We start from the raw sequence: 23,832 nt of genomic DNA, 5'->3' as shown, positions 1-23,832 counted from the left end.
CTTTTTTGACCTGACTGTACACCCCATGCATCCTCGAGTTATCGCAAAAGTAGTTTAAAACTTTGAGTTTCTCTACTTTTCACTTCTGCCCTCTTTTTCTGGCTTCTTATTCATTCTCTTCCCAGTTCTCAGAAAGAAAAGTGGATTAAGTACGCATTATATGTATATATATATGTATACTAATAATAAAACTAAGAAGAAGAAAGATGTGATTGTCATACGGAGGTAAAAATGTTTATTCGTGTTATGACGAGGTAGTAAATGCCTGCAGCCAGCATCAAAGGGATATTATTGTACGTTCGTCGATCGTTTCGTACGGGGCAGTAAACCTATTCTTTATTTAAAAAAAGAATAGTCAAAGAGAAGAAACGAAAACTGTAAGACTACATTATTCATATTTATGTATGCATATAGCAGCTGTTGTACAGTCGCCAAATAATTTCTGCAAAACTATGATCTTCGAGCTTGCGGCCATGTGCCTATAACTTAATAAAAGCTTTGCGTCGATAATATTTTGTGCCATAATAAAGCTAAACCGGGAAATCAGCTGATGTCATACCGAATTAATTTTCCAAAAAGATTGATAGCTCATTTGCAAAAAGTGATTTAGCAGAATTCTTTGTCAATGTGTTATCGATGCACTGATTTTCAAACTCTTTTTTTTTTCTCTCTTTTATTCAAGCTTATATTCTCGATAAAATAATCTGCTATAATTAAAAATCTGAGTGAAATTTTGACATCTCGATTTTTTATCGAAGAAGATTGATTATTTCATTTTCCAACTCATGAATATCAATAAAATCGATATAAAATTATGTCAATACAGGTTTAATGTTAAAATACATAATACGAATAGTGGAAAAATTTGTGAATCTCAGATAAATCAATGCAATCGAAGTGATGTAACGAACCTAAAAAAGTGTGCTTGATAAACGTGTTTATAATTGAGGCAAAACGATTTTGACATTCGACTTAAAATAATTTTGAAAAAAAAAAAAAAAAAAATGCATCGAGAAGAGGAGCGACGCTGGAAACAGCAGCGGCACGAGAAGCGGAAAGGTGATAATGAGAATACGGGTAATGTAATTGCTCAATACTGAGAGAGAGAGAGCGAGGGAAAAAAATAAAGTCAAAATTGTAGAATAGAAGGGAGAGAGAGAGACAGAGGAATGGAACGGTTCGAAGCTCGTTTGAATACCGATTAAAATATGTAGTGCTTAGAACGAGGAGCTGATCCTCCGTCAGATATGTCTTTCGAAAATTTGTTGACAACACCCTACGACGAATCGAATAATAACAACGACTTCAATTGGCCGACCGAAATTCCCGCTTCCGCTGCAGATTCGGCCAATTCAACGAACACCTCTGGATACGCTCACATCTACTTAAGCACCGTCCAAGCAGCTACCACCAGCACTCCAAATTCTTCCGAAAAGATCAACCAGTACTATTTCTACAGGGTGAGTTTATCCATTTTTTGTCCTCTCTTATTATTTCACGAGGTTGAAATCAGTAACGTTATCGTAAGGAAACGTTGGGCAAAACATCACGATTTTCTTAATTTTACAATGATTTTTAAGGGGATGAGATTTTGGAATTTTACTGTGTTTTGGTTTATTACGATTTACTGAATTCCAGACAATTCCAAAATCGAGGATTAACGGATTTTCATCAGCATGATGAATCGTTACGATAACGTTTCTAAGTTTAATATCATGTTTTTTCTTCCTCTGTTGGTAATATTCACATCCGGTTTACCTAGTAAAATTTTCCAATTTATCAAGGCACGTGGAAAACTCGAGACTATTTTATTTATGTTGAGCACTTGGCTTATACAAACCTTTGTTCAATTGAATTTGTGTAAAATTGCTCTATAATTTCAATTCCTTACTCCTCAAATTCTCCAATCTTTTTTGTTCCATAAAAAACAAACTACATATGTCAAAATCACGTAGAGGATGAGTTTATTTTTTTTAGCAATTTTTGAAGAATATCGTATTTCCCGAAAGTTTATCAGAAATCTGATTTACATTCTGCTTTAGTCACGTTTGTTGCGGAGCGAGATAAAAATTTTTAAAAAATCTCAACAACTTTAAAACCATTAAACATGATTTTTTTTTGATTCACGAATTTCAAAATACTCTTAAAATGACTGATATAAAAGATTCAAGTTTCTGAGAATCTTAAAAAATGTGAAACTCTAAAATTATACGTAGTTTTCTTCTAATTTTTTCTGCAGAAATATCCATTGTTTTGCTAAGAAATTTCTCTCGAGTTACGAAGAGACGTAAATTCTGAGTTCGAGTAAATTTCTCTTCTGCGCGACTTGATTCTATTGGAAAATCAAAAATTTCAACGAACGAAAAGTTTTTGCCAAAGCTCTGAAGCCCAGAATACAGCGGAAAATTTTTTTTTTGTTTTTTTTTTTCACTTCTTTTTTTTGTCAAACAAACGAAAGATTTTTTCTCATTAAAAGATCGTTCCGATCAACTTGTCGATAGCGATGTGCGATTTATTTGCGTTATTTTCCAATCTCGCGTTTAATCGCGGTGTATTGATAAAAATCGTAACTCGAAAAATGTGTATCACCTACATTGTATAGAGGCTAGCGTCGTTCAAGAGAAGCGCAATATTCCATCTTCACAGAGTATTTTCTGTTCAATAGATATATTGAAAATTCATTGAATAAGTACAATACATCAACGATCCTCGCTTGAAGAGCGAATTTTATAGACTGAAAAGCTGAGAAAAGCCTTTGTTCGCAGATCGTCCGATCAATTTATTGTATAAAGAGAACGTAAAAATGGGAAAAGTAATGGGAGAATAAATATCTATTAACTTTTTAAACGAAACTCTTGCAATTATCGAGAAACCAATTTCCTAGCCTTAGAGAGGGAGCTGAAACGATGATTGTATATTTTCCGTGATTTTCTTTCATTCTCTCTTCTTCTTCTTCTTCTTCTTCTTGGTTTTTGACTTTTCTTTCAAGGGGTACAGTGGCAAATTGTTGCCAATCGATTAATCGAACCCCGATCGCAAGGCAGATCATAGAAGAAATGGAAAAGAGAGAGAGAAAGAGAGAGAGAGAGAGAGATTTCGCAGAGTCACACGTGTAACGGTGATCCTAAAACGCGTCACGTGTGTATTTGAAACCGCGGAAGGACCCGAAAGGAGCGAACGTGATCGGGATCGTTGATTGGATCCTTGCAACTCGCCACTACACCTATGGCAAATAAATGTACCTAGATCTCTGTCCCGCCATCAATCATTCAATTAAATGATCAGTCGCTTGTAGACGTTGCAATTCACGTTTCGTACGTACGTTCTGCTGCGGTTGAAAAAACACCGTCGCCTCGATTCAAGCGACTCGTGATTCTCGTCCATCTTGTAACCTGAATGCAAAGTAGTTAGCCTAAGGTTCGATGGTCAAGTTAGACGCAAATGTACATGAGACGTCCTCTCTAAATAACCAACTTTCTATGGCCGACGCGTAATGTGATGAAATGCAAAAGTCTATAATATTACTAATACCAAGGATTTTCAACCAAAATCTTACCGCACCGTGCCTAATATTTAGAGCAAAGTTGAACTTGTAATTCATGCTGAAAAATCAGAAAATATTCACCAAGTATTCAGTTTTATAGAAAAAAAAATCAAAAAATCCCACTATGTAATGTAAAAAGACAGAAACTGGGGTGATTGGAAAAGTAAAGGATGCATTTTTGTGTAAGGGAGAGACGGGCAAAATGGACACCTCAAAGGAGGAATAACGTTGAACAAATTTTGAGTCTGGGTTTTTGGTCTTTTCCTTAAAAATGCGTTTCGACTGTTAGCAACATTTTTTAAAATCCCATTCCCATGTATGAGCTGAAAAATGGTTCGAGATACTCATTTCGGAGTGTCGAAACATGAAATGACGGTTTTTTACATCCAGGGATTTTTTGTAACGTGAGAAAAGCGGGGGCGCAGTTTAGAATGGATCCGAAGGCAGCTATCGCAAGAAACTCTGCAGGACTCCCACGTTCTATACCGAGCAGCTACCTCCCCATGTATTCTTGGTGCGGATGCCAGATAACGACTTGATACGGACGAGGATACTGTGAATTGGGACACGTAGTTATACATGGCAGTCCTGATGATCGAGGGTTTTGAAATTCGATTTTCGAAAAGTTGTTCGCAAAAGAAAGTCGAAGATGAATTTATTGCTCAGGCATATTTGGATTTTTATTCAGCATTATAAAAAATCATCGTAATTTGTAGTTTCATTTCAGAAGGTTTTAAAGAAAAAACAAAAATTGTTTTGTCCAATCACGAAAGTTTCGTCCTGCATCGAATCGGGTTTCGATTTTTTTTTATTTTTGTCATGTTTTGAAAAAGAACAACCAGATAAAAACGACGTATTTTGAGAATCTTAGAACTTGTGTTAAAATTTGACGAAACTTTGAAAAAGTTTTAGTATAAAATGGACGTTTTACGCTCTTGGAAACTCCTTTCTTTTTTTTTTCTCCGAGCGTCTCGTCTCTGTAGATTACAAACAGAAAAAAATGAAAAACGACAAGCTTTCGGGACATGGTTTCGCGACGAAAGACGTGTCTGAAGGAAAAAAAAAAAAAATTCTCTAACATATATATGTATATAGGATAAAGCATTTAAGTTGGCAAACACGAATAACTTAGAAGTACTCAAAGTAAATCACATCAAACATGTATTACACTGATTATTGCTTGAACAGAGTAGCGTGGAACGTCCTGTACATCACTACAAATCACTACAAGTAGTTTGTGCGAAAGATATTTACTTGTAGCGTTTTGGAAAATTTTGAAAATACTCAATCACTCTCAATCAATTGGACCAAATAAAAAAATCATAGAAACAAAAATTGCATATTTTCTCACATAAAATAAGGATCTATAAAAAAATAGGGGTTCATGTTTAAAAGAATAAAATTGACATTCACATATCCGCGAACTTTTCCAGTGACCTGAGAAAAATTATAACCATTAAATCTCACTTTGAAGATGACGAAACTTTGGTTTTAAAAATTTTTCTTTAAGATACCTAATTTTCAAGTTATTCGCGTTTGCCAACTTAAATGCCTCACCCCGTATATCCATATATATTATACTTGTATCATATGCTTATCAGCCTTTCACCGGTTTTCAAGCGGGGCCGTTTTTGAGGTAGAATTCCTCTTTCGATCCATATATCGATACCTGTGCATATTATGCCACATACACACACACAAGGATACACACAAGGATACACACACAGTATATGTACAAGATATCTAGAAGGTAGAGTCGGGTTTTCATGGTGGGTAGGTGGAACACATAAGACGGTGGCCTAACGGACGTGTCAATTATCGATTACCACTACCGGCATGTGTGGTATAACGGGTAGAAGAAACGGGATAACCCGGTGTCGTTAAAGGACAAAACGTTCGTCCTCCCGCGGCTCTTAAGGTGCCCCGGAAAGTCCCCCACCCAGTATTCAAACCCATACGTGGACAGCTTTTTCCCATTTTTTTTTATCCTCCGCTGCCTCCCACGGCTCTATATTTCCCTTTTTACATGATTTTATTATTGTTATCATTATTGAAGACGATCCGGGTTTTCTTTTTTTCAGCGCCGTTCAACGTTAACAACCAGAAAAGATATTCTGGGATTTGCGATTTATGATCTTATCGCAAGTGCGATCAAATTTTTCACATTACTCTCAATGTGATTCGAGCCAATTTCCTTAATATCAGAATTCAATCCGTACCTTCTGTTTTAAATCTGAAAAACAAGGTTCAGCAAAAGTTTCCAGCAATATCAAGTTTCTTAATATCCACAATATCAGATTTCCTCAATGTTTTTCAGGGAATTTTTGGGGATCAGGTTAACGAGGGAAATAAGCCCAAGACATCAGAATAGGATTAAAAACACCATGTAGAGTTTGATATTTATAAACATTTGGAATATGAAACCTTTTCTTTAATTGTTGAAATTTCAGATTGTATTATTCGAATTTTCTTGGATTGGTTTCAATCACATATAGTAGCTGTATTATTTCATTTGTGTTGACCATCAATGGCGTGAATAACATTTTTGGATATTTTTGATCTGGTTCTTTTTCTCTTTTTCTGTAACTTTTTATCCAAACTGTGGGTCCCATTTATTCTTAAATCTATTCATTTCTTCTAAAAAAATACGGCTTTCATTCCAAGGTACTACATCATGATATAAAACGTATATCTGTAATACAGCTGATTGTGAGTTGATACCGCAAAAACTCGGCTGATTCGTGCAGTTTTTTCGCTTCAACCTCTGTAGAAATATGAGGGGGGGGGGGGGGGGAGGGTACAGGGACGATAAAAAATTTAACTCCAAGATTTTTATTGCTATACGTGTATTAACGAAAATGAAAATGAAAATGTTTGTTAGAAAATAACTTGGGGATTGCAACGAAAAAATTTATTCGATCTAATTGCTTGGATTGGTTACATTTTTCATATGTTCGAATTGAACCCGTATTACAAATTTTACTTGTTCGGAATGAAGATTAATTCAGTTTATGGAAAGAATTATAATTGAATCAGTGTAAAGTCTTTCACTTGAACTAAGTTGATGTTCAAACAGGAATTTATTTGTTTTAATCAAGTTAAAAATTTTCTTTTCCTCGCCGTGTAAAAAAAACTTTCATACAAAGACGCAGTCTTATATTATTCTTACTCTTCTACTTTTTGGAACATCCGGCTTTTGAGAAGAATTGAAAGAAAAAAATGAAAACTAATTTTAACCCTCCTCCTTTTTCTTCTTCTTCTTCTCCTTCTACTTCTTTTTGATGGAGTATTCATTACATCTTCCGGAAGCTTCGGAACGCTTCGGTACACATCACTTGCCGTCAGTTGCCAGAGTCAAAGGTACAGCAGTTTCTACGGCATACCTGACTAACATCAAAGTCTGATGGTGAGTAACTGACGACGAGATGCAGTTAAATTTGCATTATACACTGATGAGGTAGTTTGCAACGCGGTGCACTTCTGCACTGTGGATACTACAGCTTGCAACGTGCATTATTTTGTACACCTATTCGTACGGATTCGTCGACATAAACATATGGGCAAAGTGCATCAATTACCGACACTCTTTTTTTCAGTCATTCCAACATTCCGTAGTTTGTAGTTCAATGCAGTGGTTCGAAAAATTTCTGTTCACAACGCGTAATTCAATCGATGAAGCCTCGAAATCACCATCCAATTCAAAGAGCAGCATTTTTGCGGAAAGGTCTGTCAGGTCATTATAAAACACCAACCAAAGTTGCAGAACACCCAGTTCCCGGGGATTTTAAGCCTCTTTTTTTGATTGGGCTACTCTTTGACTGAAGATAGCTAACGAAAGCCGATATTCTTTTGAAGCAAACGAAAGCGCGCGGAGGATGTGGAGATAATGGCAGTGCCCCATGTTTACCGACTCGCTTATGGAGATTACAATGTTAATTGGGTCGGTAACGGTAGGAGATCGCCTTACCAAAGATCCTACGCCTTATAGATGGCAAATATTTAGTCTAAGATTTGTTGTACTCCGCACGCGATGCTGGTTGCTGCGGATCAGGCGTAGTCAGTGTTGCAAAATCGATAGGTAATTAGAGGGTATAACAGAGTGTGGCAAGGTAATTGACATTAACTTGACTAGTATTTAGTTCTCTAGTCTAGGGTCTTTAGCGATTCTGAACATAATCTACGGAAGTCCTGGAAATATCCTAGAATTTAAGACTCATTCAAGCAAAAATATTCTACATGCATGAAAAGTTTTTGATTTTACATTCATATACAAATTATAATCGATGACTCACCGACACTCCATTTTTCACGAAAAATTCATATTCCTGTGTGGTTGAAATTTCTCTGCTTACCAAGTGATTCTTCTAACTTCAAATTTGCCATGTTTAAGAGAAAAAAATAAGATAAAACTACGCTTATTTCATCCACATTCCTTTGACCTCTGATCCTGAATGAAAAATAATTATTCAAAACATATAAGGGTTTCGGAATCTCGGGGATTGATATTAGTAAATACCCTATTATTTCAAATTCATTCGTTACAGAATTACCCCGAGCATGCAAGAACTATACAGAATAGAGAAGAGAAAAGAGCAGAAAAAATATAACTGCCGCAAATTTATGTTCATTCAAGGAATTCACCGGCAGAATCGGGTTCAACGCAATTTTTACGACTTGGCTGTGGAAGCTTTACGAGAAATCGAGTCAAGTCAAGCTCCGAGAGTGAAGAACCCGGCTTCTTTGCACTCGCTGCACTTATTCATGCATTCATTCATTCATTCCTGTTTACCGTATATCCAGACGTTTGAATGGCCCGCGTTCTGCCTAATAGCATGGTGGTGGCCTCTTCTTTTTCTTCATCTTCTTCTTCGTTCTTCCAAAGTCAAGGAAGAAGATAGACGACGACTTGACTTCAGCTTTCAGCCTGCAGGCTGCTCCTGCATTAAATATGAGGAAGACGTTCACCGGCTCCCCGCGCATATGAATATACAATAATAATAATAACGATAATAATAAAAATATTAATACGGGCTTGCATCGTCGTCTTGTAATATTTCTCCTAGGAAGTTAACGGGCGCGTTTAACGACCCGTGAGTATGTCCAACCACCGCTAAATTTCCCATTTATTACGGCAACATTTGTTAATTTCAAAAATTCACTTACCCACTCATTTAATTATGACGCTATTCTCTTCTCCTTCCTTTTTTCATACCCTCGATTTTAATCTTGCATCAGCTTCTTTATCCAACTAGTTACAAAATATGGTAGTAAGTTACAAATTATGTAGCTTCGGTTGCCTATCCGTTGGCGTTAAAACTCCCTGTATAATACGTCACCGCAACCTTTTTGTGCATATAGATATAGTGATATAGTTCAACTTATAAACAAATTTTCGATCATTTTTTCCCTTCACACGTGGGTAGAACAAGCATTGGGTGAGTATGAATATGGAGAGACGGAAAAAAACGGACACAAAAAACACGTGTGTAAAATATATGGCAATATATATACCATCGAATATACGGGACGAATTTATTGACGACATCTCGCGTCACTCGTTTCGCTAAGCTTGTGCAGGCAATTTGTTGAGAAGGCGCGAGAGAATTTCGTAGGGCGCTCGAGATGCAAAAACATGAAAGAAGACCGAGGGTATATTGAATGGCTGGTGATATTTGTGTTGGTGCAGTAAATGTACACGCAAATATCTCTGTATACAGATACTTCGATGTTTATGTGTGGGTATAACAAAAAAAGCGTTGGATCTGTCTTCTCTCGTCTGCGCTTCAAGTGTCGAGTCTTGTCGGCCCAGAAGGTTAAAAAAAGAAGAGTTATTTCGCCGAAAGTATTCGATGTGTTTTTACTCCGAGGAATTGCACGATTGAAATCCAGTCCAATTTGTCTCCTTTACTCAATTATTATACATTACGTATAACACGTTATAATTTATGATCGCATTGGATAATATTATTGAACGAAGTCAAAAGTATATTTTTATTTTATGGTAGAGCTATTTGGAATTGTTTTTTCTTCAGTCCTGTTTTTTTTTTGTGATATTTTACATTCCAAGTCTTTTTGAAGTATGTAGTCAAAATTCTAGTATATTTGTTACGTTACGACGAATGAATCTACAAAATTTCAACGATTCTAAAAAGTGATTTGCAGTCCATAATCTACAATATCTGTAGCTCTTGTTCATATTTGAGTATTTCTGCTTGTTTGCATTTTTAGGTACATCATTAGTTAGCATACGGGAATACCTGCATTGATTCCATAAATAGTCTAATGAAGAGATAAATATAAAATGTTTTAGTACGATTTCGATGTATCGGGATTTTTCTGTGAAAATTTCCACTCAACGCCGGTAGATAGGCAACTGTAACTGCATTTTGAATATCTAGAGAATCGAAATGTAGTTTTGGTTGCCTATCTGCCGACAATGAGCGGCAAGTTTGACGCAAAATTCTTGGCATGGATGTAATATTGGAGTAGTTATACGAACATGAACGGAAAGAGTCCCGTCAATGTAAAAAGAAGAAAAAAAGATGTTGTAAAAAATGTGAATATAACAATAAGGAAAGGGAGAGGCGACAGCCGATGGCACAGGATCCGAGTTGATAGGGGAGCGACGGAGCAGAAGAAGTGACAAAGCGTCACTCGAGACGCACACGATACGTACCTACGTACATATAACGTACCTATGTAACGAGTGAACGTAGAAAGAAGCTTGAGAATTTCTTAGACCACGCGCTCATACGTAATCGATGCGGAATTCTTCGGGGCCGTTTCGTTATTCCGCTTCGTCGTCCGCACCGCGATGTGAGATGGGAAAAAATATATGAAAATATTGAGGAAAAATAGGCCAGGATTTTTTTTTCTGTGTTATTGAATCAATTTTCTTTTTATAAAGTGTCGCAATTCGTCAGACTGAAGAATTTATTTCTTACTAAGGAATTTTGAGAGCTTCATTTCAAACTCAATGCAAACTTAATTGGTTCGCGAAAAACCGCGGAGACGTTTGTTTTCATTCTGACATTAGAATGGGTTATTTCACCAGCTTATAATTCAGGTAATCTGCTCCTGAGTACGAAATTTCAAAAACAGATTTCGTATTTTGAATTGAGAAGTGGTTTCGCTGGATGCAAAGCACCGAAGGTTCTAGATCGAGCCACTATTCATACTCCTAGAAGATTATACATAGCTGTTTTGATAGAATACATATGATATTGTCACTGATTATTCACAGTGCTATTGGATAATCACTGAAAGCTGATTCAGGGACCTAAAAATTAGGTAAAAAATATGTGCGAACAGAAACGTGCCAGAACGATGTACTTGATTTCAACAGTCCTTTCAATATCTGAAGGGCATTTATTCGGATATTTATTCCAAGTATTACACATATTGTTTATGAAATGAGGTAATTTATTTAGTTGGTCTTTATTTTGGCGGTAGAATATTACATCGCGTAGCTACAGAATAATTGCCCCGGATGTCGTTAAAGCTCCTTCGACGATCTTACAATGCCCTCAGGTACATAATTCTACAGACTCAAGATCCGATCTGCCCTGGAATGTAGTTCCACAGCCCTGAGTGAGCCGACTCAGCCTTGGAAATAATTCTAATCCTCTCAAGGCTCTCGGGAATTTAGCGATTTGTCCGCAAAGAGGAACGAGGGGTAACTATGCAGGTGGATAAACTATCTAGAAGCAACGGGAAATTCCTCCCATCATCGTCATCGTCGAATGTGTACTGGTTTATTTCGTGGTGATGTTACACAGGCAATTTAACATTGGGTGGGTAAATCCGCCTGCTTTCATGCAATTCAGGATAACATCTACTTAAATCCGCCTGTATTTATGCGCTTCAGGATATGTTTTACCTAAATCCGCCTGCATTTATGCAATTCAGGATACATTTCAACTAAATCCGCCTGCATTTATGCAATTCAGGATGCATTCTAGCAAAATCCGCCTGCATTTATGCAATTCAGGATACATTCTGCGGTAAATCAGCTTACATTTCGGCAACTGAAAGTACATTTTACCGATCCAAATTTATCTCGTTGTTCACTTTATGACCAATCGCGGATCGCATGACAAATGTCGATCGGTGAAATGTAGTCCAAGTTGTCAAAAGTTAAGTTTCTTTATAATCAGCTTCTCTGAAGTTGAGTGAATTTTATTGGTGGTCATCGGTATATCCTACGATTTCTCATCTTTAGGAATTCACCCTCTGTATACGTAATTTGTCGCGCATTCCTTTACGCGAACTTTTAATTGAATTTAAAAATTGTGTAAGATAATTAGTTTACTTTCAATGAAAACTTTTTATAGCATGATACATACATATTGCGTGTTTTTATAGCTTGATACGTACACGAATAAACAAATTTCCAAATTTTTGTACTCGATTTGAATCATCTGCGATTTTTTACAAGCGAACATAGTGATCGACACAATTTAAAAATCTTAAATAATGCTGAAAAATCATATATCAAGTACGCAAATTTTCGAGCTTTCAGACGGAGTGGACCGGCGTTTTCTTATTATTTTCTTCGAGCTTTCTTAGAAATTAATATTTAAAACGATTAGAAGGAGAAGTCAGTTTACTATGAGCGGCTGCTGGAACATTTTTATACGAAAAATTTAGAATAAACTGAGTGGAACTGAGTTGGCATGGAATGCTCCACATATATACAACATATATACCTATATCGACTCTGAGAAAGTCGCTCCAACTCTAAATGTGTCCAAATGGATTGTGGCCAGAGTTTTCCGGAAACGTAGAAAAAGATGGAACAGGAAAGAAAGAGCGACACGGTACTTTATAAATAAACTTGATCAACTCTCATTTAACTATGTTCACTCTCCACTGTAGGCTTTGTTTAAATTTTTTGCAATTGGATTTCTTTCACTTCCACTTTTTATTTTTCTCATACTCTTCGTCCTAACGATTGTAATGAACAATTTGAAGCGATATATTATAACCAGCCAAATCAGAAGTGGGAAGATAGTGTTCAAAAATAAAGCTGTATCATCGGTATATTTCAAAGCTATACTTTCAGTATATATTATATAGGTATGCATGTATGTATACGCAGCTTAAGGTATAATCCATCGTTCGACTTTACAATTTTACAAACATTCGATGCAGTGGAATTGATTGGATGGGCGACTGAAATACGAAAAAATTAGTAAAAACAAATGAAATAATACAGCTACCCATTGAATCTTAGTGAAAGACTGCCACGTGCAAAGTGTGATTTCAATTAGCAAGCGTTGCTGGTCTAGGTTTTTTATTTTTTTTTAAACGTCAAACCATCACGAGAGCATGTGCAATTCGTGATTGTCGTGATCGTGATTGTGCAATTAATACAACAATACAAACTGGTTGAGAACCGATGAAGCTTTTTCTCTCTGTATAATATTTGATTTTCAAATTACATTATATATAACGGAGATTCTTTGCTATGAAAAATGTATTACTGCTTAGGATATAATTAAATTAGCAGACGTGATCGAAGCCGAATAAAAAGCGGTTTAATGGAGTGAAAAAACGTATTCCAAATATTGGTATCCTTTATTTTCACGGTTCTGGCGTCTAGACACTGAAAAATTCAAATTTCCCGTACACAGATTAGTAAAAAATATTCCTAGAACTCCAAACCTGGAAATAAATAATGCATAAAAAAATTAGGTTTGCATCCAAAGAGCTGTTTCGTTTTTGAAGAACTACAAATAAACGGGGAGAAAAATTGACAAATAAATAAAGGCATGTTGGGCACTGTTCAGTCTTTGACTACATTAGTATTTGCTCGATTCGTTTAAAAAATCCGAAAACCGGACAACCTCTGCTTTTACCTAACAAAAGTTGAATAATATGTGACACCACGATAAATCGCGGCCATTCTCGCTGTGGTTTTGGGAGTACTAGTGGAAAACTTATGGAAGGTAGGGGCACGGAGGACCACCTCCGTGTAAAGAAAGTGTCCATAAAATAGAGTACAATTGAGATGGCGTTGCTGCAGCAATAGTTCCACAAAGCGCCAATCAGATTGAACCTTGATTGCTAAGCGCCAATCAGATTGTTACCCTTATTGCTTTGAGCGCCATTCTGGTGACTTGTTGAACCACTATCTGTGGCTTTTTGGTGGACACTTTTTCAGTTAAAAACCCATATAAGATACTTCTCCTTACTTCTACCCTCCATAGGAAGGTGTTAGGCCCCGAGCAGTCACCGCGGCCATTTTGCTGTCTAGTGTGACATAAAGTCCATGTCGGTTTAATAAGGTTAGGTGGCGGCGGCTGATCGCGTGTCTTGATTCGAAGCTGCAGAAGCTCCCTGGAGGCTTTATGCTGCTTCCTCGAAGTACCTACGAGGTGCAAGAGCCGCGATTTATGCGGGTCGAGGAATTGCTGCAGGAGACTAGCATTTGAGGTTAACGTTCGATTACTGACACCTTTATTTCTCACGAGATTATTTCAGATGTCTTGGCTTAAACAGCATGATTTTTAGGTGCATGTAACAATAGGCAGCTTATGTGCCGGAAATTTTTTTATGAAACCCATCGCTGAACGACAGTGGATAGAATATCGAAGCTACATTGTGTACAGCTAAGTATTCAGAATGCTACATCTTGCACTGCTAATCGTTCAGAAAGCTACATTTTGTACTGTAAATTATTTGAAAAGGTACATTTTGGAGTTCTATATGCGAGAAATTGATATATTTTGCACAGCTACATATTCGTAAAGCTACATTTCGTACTACATGTTTAAAAAGCTACATTTTGCACAGCTACTCATTCAGAAAGACACACTTTATACTGCGATTTATTCGAAAAGCTCCATTTTGTACTGCCATATGTTGCAGAAGCTACATTTCGTACTGCTACATATTCAGAAAGCAACATTTTGTAATGTGGGATGTTCTCAAAGCTGCATACCGTACGTAGGCGTATTCTAAAAGTTACATTTTGCACTGCTACATATTCCAAAGGGCACATTTTTTACTGCGAGAAGTTTAAAAAGCTACATTTTCTACTTCGACATGTTTAAAAAGCCACAACTGCTACTCATTCGGAAAGCTACACTCTATACTGCGGGATGTTCAGAATATATCTTTGATTATTTGGCGTTGAACGGTAAGTTTCATAGAAAAAGTTCGCTACAACAAGTAGAAAATTACGATCACGTACTTACTTTCCAAAATCTAGAGTTTGCACTATGAAAAAAAAAAACAGTATTTATAATTCATCCGGTGATTTTACCGTGGAGCCGTTGGCTGATCATTTGCATGAATGATGATTGAATGACTGGCATTTGAAAAGGGATGAACCGCATAAGAGTTCGAATCAGCTGAGTTGATTGGTAAGTGAATTTGGGTAATCAAATCCGGCGACGAAAGCCTCGCGAATTTTCTCGCAGATTAAACTCTAGGCTGTGTTTTTGAGATTTCATTTGATGAAAGAAAGTCCTGCAGGATAACCGGTCCGCGGCTGCAGCTAGCCCAGCTGCCTTAAGCATTGCTAAGGCCTCGAGACTTTCTCTCCTAGGAAGATAAGACCGAAGTTTTAAGATTGCTGCTGGGGTCGTTTCTTGAGTTGATATCGGCCCCCGGGCCGAATCCTTGGAGTCCGGTAAACCATCGGCGGGTGGACTTCGAAAACCCTCGTGTGCGACCCGCCTACCCATCTACGTCTCACTTTTTTCCTCATATATCTCACCGGCCGTACACCATGTTAAGGATGGTTATGGAACGTACAGTCTACTCAAAAAAGTGTTGAAGCAAAAACGTGATAAGTGGTAATATTGAAAAGGGATTACTGGGCCATAAGTTGCGTTGAACTAAAAAAGCTTCGTGATGCAAAAAAATAAGGATAAAGAACAATGTTTGGAACACTGAATTTCAACTCCAAACACCTCAGATATTATGTTATTCTTTTTCAGTTGAACCTTACTGTTTTATCATGTCTTCTGGATCATGGGACTCTTGCTTAATTCAAGTCAACTTGCTTAGCTTTAACGGAGACTCATTTCAATTTTGTAAAAAAAAAAAAACTCATTCCTTTGCTTCATCAAGTTTTGACCTGACTGTACGCTCGATACATTCTTAAAGTAGAAAAGTATCCAGGCAGAAATGCTCGAGGAAAGTGCGAAGGGGAAAGTGAATGGCCTCGACGAAATTGTGATCTACTGTTTGATAAATTCGCCAACCTTCCGAAGCTCCCAAGCGTCCCGTCCTTCTTTGGGTTTTAATAAAATTGTAAGCATTACCGGAACAAGATTTAGTTGCAGTGAATTTTTAATTATTGTATATTTCTCGTCTCAATCACACATGTGCCTCAAATAATAAGTTCAATAATATCTTCTACGGATTATTTTCAAATGCATTCGTTGGAAGCTTCGAATAAAATCTACCCAGGCTTTTAAAAAATATAAATTTCTGACAAATTGCTTTGTTGAAAGCAAAAATCAAATCTGAGGTGAAACGAATGAAATACCAATGGTAAAAAATGATAATGGTGCTAAGTTCATACCGTTCAGTATTAAAGATTGAATTTAACTGATTGCAACTTGAAATAACTATCTTGAAAGTGAGAAGTAGGTATGAAAACTGAATTCCGTCAGATCTGAACGACTTCTAGTCGACGTTTAACAGCAAAGTTTGACTAAAATTCCGAGAAGCCTCTACTACTTTCTCTAAACCGGCTTAAAGTCCCACTCAATGGATTATTCTCCCGCGTACAATTGTTTTAACTGGATTAAGGGTCCTTCAATCCAAACCCAGATCCTCCATCGGGTAACGTCTAGTGTTTACCAATTCGATGACCAGTTCAGAACTGAGGGATATCGTTTCCCCATTAGCCTGATAGCTAGATAAACGAGTGAATTCGTATATCTCAAAGTTAAATTGGCTGTTACGTGAATACACACTTGTAGTCTCACTTTTCGAAATTAAAATCTGCAATTCGGGTTTCAAGGGTGATTTTTCCCCGGCGTTACAGGAGAACGCTGAGTGTAAACAAGCACGGCAGTTGTACTAATGACAGGGAAAAATGGGAGGAGCGAGTGCCGATCCATCGGGACGTCAAGGGTGAATAATTTTCTCATTTTTTGCTCAGTTAATCCGCCTCTGTAGCTTATAATTTAACGAATCCTGCCTCTCCTCTTTCTCTTCCTCTCTCTCTCTCTGTCAGAATGTATCAGCGCCTAAAGCCCGCCGTTCTTTTAACGACATGGAATCAAGATACAACCGCAGTGATGTATCTCCATTTCGTTACTAAACCACAAGCACGAAATACAAATTCATGCATATTACATCGTGTGTTCTCCTCTGGTCCATGTATAAGGGTGAGAAAGAAACGCGTATTAAGTTGCTACTACAAACGATTTTACCAACCGAGACCGTTTCCCAAATGTCTTCTAAACTCTACCGTCATCCAAAGAGAGAATCGCTTTGTTACAACCGTTTCTAATAAGCTTTAGAAAATAACTTATGAATCGATAAAAGTCAATCGTAACATCTTCGAGAACATTCGAGTTACGTGCGTATAAATTTGTCCAGTCAAATTAGGAACTCGTGAAGAAGAATCTTTTGTTCGATATTTTGATCGTACGAATTTAACTACTTTCTTACGTATTTCCGGTTTCGAGTACATACGTACAAGGTCTCCGGACATATTTTTAACCCTTGCGGAATTGCGGGAATTTCATTTGTCCAGAGCTTGCGCTGAATCTTGTACTTTGAGAAAAACTACCGCAAGATGTAATTCCTGGCTCAAGTCAAAGGTCAGGCTGGTATTTGATGGCACAATAAAATCGAGCAAGGGTAGGGGGCGGCCGTTTTCAACTCGAAATTGTCAATTTTACCGCTCGAATAAGAAAACGTTCGAGAAACATAAGCTTCTCTCATCCTCCCTTTTCCTCCGACATTATCATATCGCCGACGTGTAATGTGCCCTGGCGTTATTTTATTATCCTCGAATTCTCAAATCGGATCCACTCGACCAGCTTGGGAGTTGAGGATCGCCGTTAACCAGTCCTCCTCCTCCTCTTCCTCCTCCTCCTCCTCCTCCTCCTCCTCCTCCTCTCGTCGAGGCCTTCTTGAGAATAGTCGCGGGGCTAACTGCGGATGCTTCGGAGAGGATAGAAGAGGCCTCGTGTGATGAGGATTTATCGCTCGGAAAAACACATTCTCGACACTCGGCGTGTGCCTCAGACTTCTCTCGGTACTTCCAGTTACTTTCTGCCCTCTTATCCGTATCAACGGCTACCGGAAGGACGACTTCTGATTGTCGTCATCATTGGTTGGCTGACAATTCGTTGGGAATTATTATAGGAATGCTTTGTAGAGAAGTGATTGAAAGTTATTTTACCAAGTCTTTTGGAGTACGTCTCTGTGATGTTTATGGAATCATGTACGATTGGCTTCACAAATGCTATACAATTTGGGGAAAATATTTGATGAAATTCATTGTATACCAGCAAAGTTTTTCAACAAGAATTGCCCTAACAAATGTCCTGTTAAAGTATTACACGAACTTTCAGGAGTCATTGCAAAGCAGTAGCCCGAAGATCTGTAAAAGTTGTCTGGTGAAGTTTATCTGTAACCCGAGGTAAGTAGAGTTTCTGAAACTTCAAAGCTCGGCGCGTTTCGCCAATTTTTCAGAGTGACTGACCCTGGAATTCTGCAATAAATGACCCTGGTCCAAATAATTTTCCCATTCCGGAATCCACTGATGTATTCGAATACTCGACGTACCGAACGTGGAAAAACTTTCCTCACATCTAGCAGGCAGGAAAAGCAGGGGCGGACGTTCAGAGCTTTGGCTTATAACTAAAACTTGGATCTCGTGACTCCTGATATGCCGTGGGTTCACTTACCCGTGATATTGAGCCGCGCGCAAAAAGCTTGGGATTTTCTTTAATCAAGTAACACCTTTTATCGAAGGATCTGCGTGCGACCTCTTGCGAACAAAAAGGCGGTGGGAAATTCAATTACACGGTTGGTAAGCGCGAAAAAACGTAGTCGATGACAGAGACGGATGAGTGCTAAAACATGAATACGTATAATATTACATAATCGAATCGGTGAGTAAATGGACAAGAAGTTCGAGCTACGATAAAAACTTCATTCGATATTTGATCACTTTGACTTGGAGAATGTGGCAAAAAAATGGCGGTAAAAATCAGGGATTACTAAAGATTTGAGGAAAAATTTATCCCCGTTCTGCACGTAGATACCGAGCTAATTATCTTCATCTGTACAACGACTGCGAGAAAAGGCGAGTCGGTGGCGCCCTCTCACAGCATCGCGCGCAACTAGCCGCACTTAACGCGACGCTGAACGTCGGGGATTCGCGTTTAAATGAAGAAATATATCACCGAGGCAAACGATGGACCAGCCGTAAGAGAGAACCTCTCTCCCTTAATCAGCATAACCGGATTAAGGCGCGTTCCAAAGCCTGGTGGATAGGCTGCGGTGTCAACGCTGTCGTCCCGCGATGCGTATATGACCGTTTACACGCGTCTATATATGTGTATACATACCCACCCATGTGCGGGTATAAATGGGCTTCGAGCGAGCCACTCCGGATTTAACACACGCCTTTCAACCCACAGCATCATCGGCCAATCACAGTTTTTCAATTTCTAAGTTCCCTCGTCTGTTATACCGCGAATGCAAGTCGTCACGGCGCCCTTCTTACTTTGCCAACACAGTCACGTACGATCTCATAAATTATTTATACAAGACCGATAACAGACACCCTATACCATTCTCTATTATACATGTACAGAATCGGCGCCGTTTCAACTCGCACAATTCAGTTTTCATTCCCTCGTACTCAAGCAGCTGTTTTCAATTTCTCACAGATTTTTAAAACTTTTTTTCAATTTTTTCGTCCTGCACTATCGAGGCTTTGACGTGGAAAACAAACCGGGGTCCAAACTGGCTGCCCCAGCTTACAGTAGTCAGAAATGCCTGATCGGGGCCCAGTCAGGACCAAGTTAGCTTTCCAGGCCAAGATTGGGCGAGTCGACTGAACTCTATTCGTTGTTCAGAATCAATTTTCACGGCCATCTAACCTCTTGTATGGAGCGACTTTCATACAGGTATATATTTGCACGATCACACGATCCGGTTTATGGGTGAAAATACTACCAATATCTCGTAAAGCACCCAGTATAGAACAGATTTAAAATCGCCAAATAACCCAGACCCTCCAGTCCACTATAAGGATTATGGGTATTAGACCGTTTTCCTTTCACTGGCGCGAAATAGATGTGTGCGGTGTATTAAGATTCCTTCAAATTCAATTTCTGTTCTTATCAAGATTTTATTTTGATCAAACTTCTGTGGATGAATGTTAGGAATTCTCAACCAAGACAATTTTGTGTTTAAAAAATATTAGGTACATAGTCTAGATTTTAATCTTAAATTTTGAAATTAAATTTTTGTTTCTCTGATTGCAAGTAGAGGAATATTTGTATAACGGTTTTTACAGATGTATTATTTTTGCCTTTAATTCGAAGGGAAAAATAATAAATCGCACTCTCGGGTGTTCAGAAGGTGGGCAGTTCTACTTCTACGAGCTTCGGTGGGCGTTTGGTAACGTTATGAGTTAGCCAGGGTGGTTAGGGGGCTGCGGGGAATAAGAAGGGTCGACAAGAACGCGGGAGATTGAAACGTAATGCCGGAGCTTCGACCTCTGACACAGGATGGAGAAAGCTCCGACTCTCCGAGAGAAGCTTGGGCTGAGAAAATTAGAGGAGGAGGAACGTGGCGGCGGCGGGGAGAAAAGGAAGTGGGTAAGAAATTAATCCAACGAGTTTGTCCGTCATTCCCGCGAGTTCATAGAAGTGCGGATGTTTCGAACTTCTCAAATTAAATTACGCGACGAAACGAGTCGCGTCGACTCTTGATCGAGCTTTTTACGCAATTCTCTCATCCCCAAAGACTGAACTGATGAATAACTCATAATTGTGATATTATGTTGCACGCTGTTGGGAATCATATTCTACAAACGTAAAAATTTTGCCATTCAAATTGACGCCTGCACATAAATAAGTGTATAGTATGTGGGTCATGCCATGTCAATTCAACGACGTTTTTTCGATGACCCCTTCGATTTTTTTGATTTATTAATATGTGAAGTGCAGAAAGAAGTATTTACATAAATTTTCTGCTCTTTATCTCAACCCGTGCCGCCGTTATTGATTATAGAAGAAATATTCTCAAGATATGCATAACTTGTACAAAAACTTTCATATATAACCATATATTATAAAATCAAAAAAATCGAAGAGGTTATCGAAAAAATGTCGTCGAATTGACATGGCATGACCCATATCTATTCATCGCTTTACTACGTTTTCGTTAATCGAACGAGATGAAAACTTGATACAAAATCTGGCTTTACCTACCTTGTTCTAATTGCCGAGAAATTCACTCCTGATTAATGACGTTATGCACTAATTGGCTGATCAAATCAATTCGTCGGAATAATTCACCTTGCTAATTAATTTGCTACACGTGGAAAGGAAAAACCAAAGAAAAAATCTTTTCCTGAATATCCTTTAGTTGAATATATCTCAGAGCTGGAAAGTTTCGGTTTCTTGGTCTTATATTGAATGATCACTTATTCGGAATTCGGATATAGTGAAAAGTTGAGAGAAAAAAACTTCTCACGAGAGCGCGTAATTGAATGAAGATTCATTACTTCTCTGCCCGGGCTTTGAAAGATTTTTCAAATTCTCCGAGCTCAGCTCCATACGTGCTTGCCATCCTAAATCAGTCGGAAAGCTTTTTCTCGTCCTCTGCAGGGGGGCTTCGTTACTTATCGACGTAGGTCTAATGAATTCAGACTCACTTCAATAATGTATGACATAATTATCACTATTATATCATATGAGTATAAATATAATACCTCCATTTGTAAAAAACATGTTTACAAGTTCGATTCAAAATTCATATCTTGAATTTAGGTATCTATTTTAATAGTTCGCTTTTGAGAAGGTTTTTCAGTTGAAAATCGATACTTTTTACTGTTTTTCGTTAATAAATAGAATGTCTACAACACGTTTTAAACTGCGATGTTTTTCCTAACAACGCAAGAAAGAAAATGCTCAAATTCAAAACGAGATCTTGAATTATCGATGTTTTATTCCAAATCTCTTCAGTTTTAGATGGTAAAAAAAATTCGGTAAATTCGTCTGACTATTAAGCCTGTATACATTTGATAAATATTCACTGTCCGAGCATTTCGTGATAAAATTGCCGAAAAGTTATTGATTCTGGACTGTCCAATCTCAGTTTTTTCTTTTTTCACGCATCGATACACAAAGTTAAATTGCGTAGATCGTTACTGTCGATCAATCAGAAGGAGGTGTCAATCACGTCGCGTTAGTGCGAAAAGTTTGTATCAATTTCTCTACCCCCCCCCCCCCCCTCCCCCCACCCTCCCCATGTATGGATATTACATCTGTATATTTATTTGCACATGTCCATGAATTAAACAGCGTAAGAAATCACAATATCTTTCGACAGCTCGCCGAGGGGATCTTGTATACATAATGTAGATGATATCTCGCCAGAAGCGACTAGTTTTGTTGTTGTGATTTATTATGTGGAATAAATTTGGAAATTCTTCGTTTTAAAATTTCTGCATGAAACTTTGGCTACAAAATAACTGAATATCTGTAGTGAAAGGTAGAATTTCGTCCCGAATTCCGTTTCCTTTTACATAAGATTGCATTTTACAGAATTAGTTCGCTCTTGGACACAAGGGAAAAAAATTCATTCAAGACTCGACCAACAGGATAATTTTGGTTTTTTAGAATTGTTCGCAAGATGAATAAATGTTGTTTTATGCATATATATTCATTTAAATATTCCTTCTTTATTATTTTTCTTAGGATAAAATTTTAACCAAGACATTTGATTTTCTGGTACGTCAGATTTTAATTTACTTACCGTACGAAATACAAATAAACATAAATTTTGTGAATTCTATATAGAATTCTGTTTTTATTAACACCAAAAAAAAAAAAAAACTATACGATTAGGCGTTTCTTCCTGTTCTTTGTCCGGGCTCCTCATCCCATAGGATGAAATGCGGAATCGCTAAGTATTGCTTCATTTTTATCCAAGAAACAAAGAAGAAAAGGAGAAGCGAAAGATTCAATAGTATTTCTTGTATATCGCTGAGAGAAAGTTAGCCAGTCTCCTTAGGGCTAAAGAATTGTTGTCCCCTAGAATTCTCATAGCTGAGAGACTCTCAGCCGGCTAAATTACCCAAATTTTTCACTTTCTTCGGTCGAGATTGGACGCAGAGGAAGCCGATAAATTCTGGATCTGTTTTTTCCCCGCCTTTCTTTTTTGTATCGCCAATTGGACAGGGGTTGGATTAATGGCGATGGTGATAAGCCGAATCCCAAAGCATAAGTCATATCCTTGCGTAATTATGCATTTTAATACCTAACTCCAATGCAGGAGAAAAAAAATACGAGCAGATGCTGTGACTTGGTCGACGAGCAAAAACTGCAATGTACAAAAATTTTATCGGCAGGTATAATGGAGTATGTATAAAATGTGTCAAAATAAAAACGTGAAAAAACGAAGTTTCAAAAAATGCAACTGAGGCTCGTAAGAGCAAATCTAATTAAAAATGTGTCGGTGATGTATAAAACAATGTTATATCACCCAGTTTCAACTGTAAACACTTCGTCATGAATAAATTCGAAAAATCGCTTCGTTTCAGCGAAAAATAGCTATAAATCACTAAAGAACGATAGCTAATAAATCAATTCCTTACACATTCAATTATCTGAGACAGATTGATTCTTGACCTTGTCAGTTGTAAAGACAAAAAAAAAATGTGATTTTTATGATACTATAAATATAGTGAAATGTTTATAATTGAAATACTTGGCCTTTAAACATTTTTTTTTTCATATACCCAGGAAATTTTGTAATTATTTGAAAGTTGTGACTAAATTAGCTCCGCGGTGAAGCTTTTCAAACCATTATTTCATCGCGTTATTGACTCGACTGTACCTTCCGAAAACCTCTGAAGTGTTATAGGATTAGGTTAACCGGTTATAGCGTATTTTTGCACGGTTTTCTCTTTCTCTTCTCTTGTATACCCGCATAGCTTTGGATGAACTGGGTTAATGCCGACCAGCCACCGTGGAGACTCTTGACTGATGCGAATAACCTCCCTGATGGGCCCAGTTTATTCCCAATAAAATTATAAATAGGGCCCACGTGGTCCCGAAAGACTTTCT

General features: G+C 37.7%; 1 protein-coding gene across 1 annotated transcript in view; it reads left to right on the top strand.

Moving 5' to 3' along the window:
- The first annotated feature begins 1,023 nt into the window (after positions 1-1,023).
- LOC124408597 (cardioacceleratory peptide receptor) overlaps positions 1,024-23,832 on the top strand; it is a 38,669-nt gene continuing 15,860 nt past the window's right edge. The window contains exon 1 of the mRNA XM_046885629.1: positions 1,024-1,460. Within this exon, the coding sequence (XP_046741585.1) occupies positions 1,248-1,460 (213 nt within the window). The 5' untranslated portion in view covers positions 1,024-1,247. The remainder of the gene's footprint in view (positions 1,461-23,832) is intronic.

The sequence above is a fragment of the Diprion similis genome, chromosome 8, assembly GCF_021155765.1.
Source record: "Diprion similis isolate iyDipSimi1 chromosome 8, iyDipSimi1.1, whole genome shotgun sequence".
Lineage (NCBI taxonomy): Eukaryota > Metazoa > Arthropoda > Insecta > Hymenoptera > Diprionidae > Diprion > Diprion similis.
This window is presented reverse-complemented; position numbering and strand designations above follow the sequence as displayed.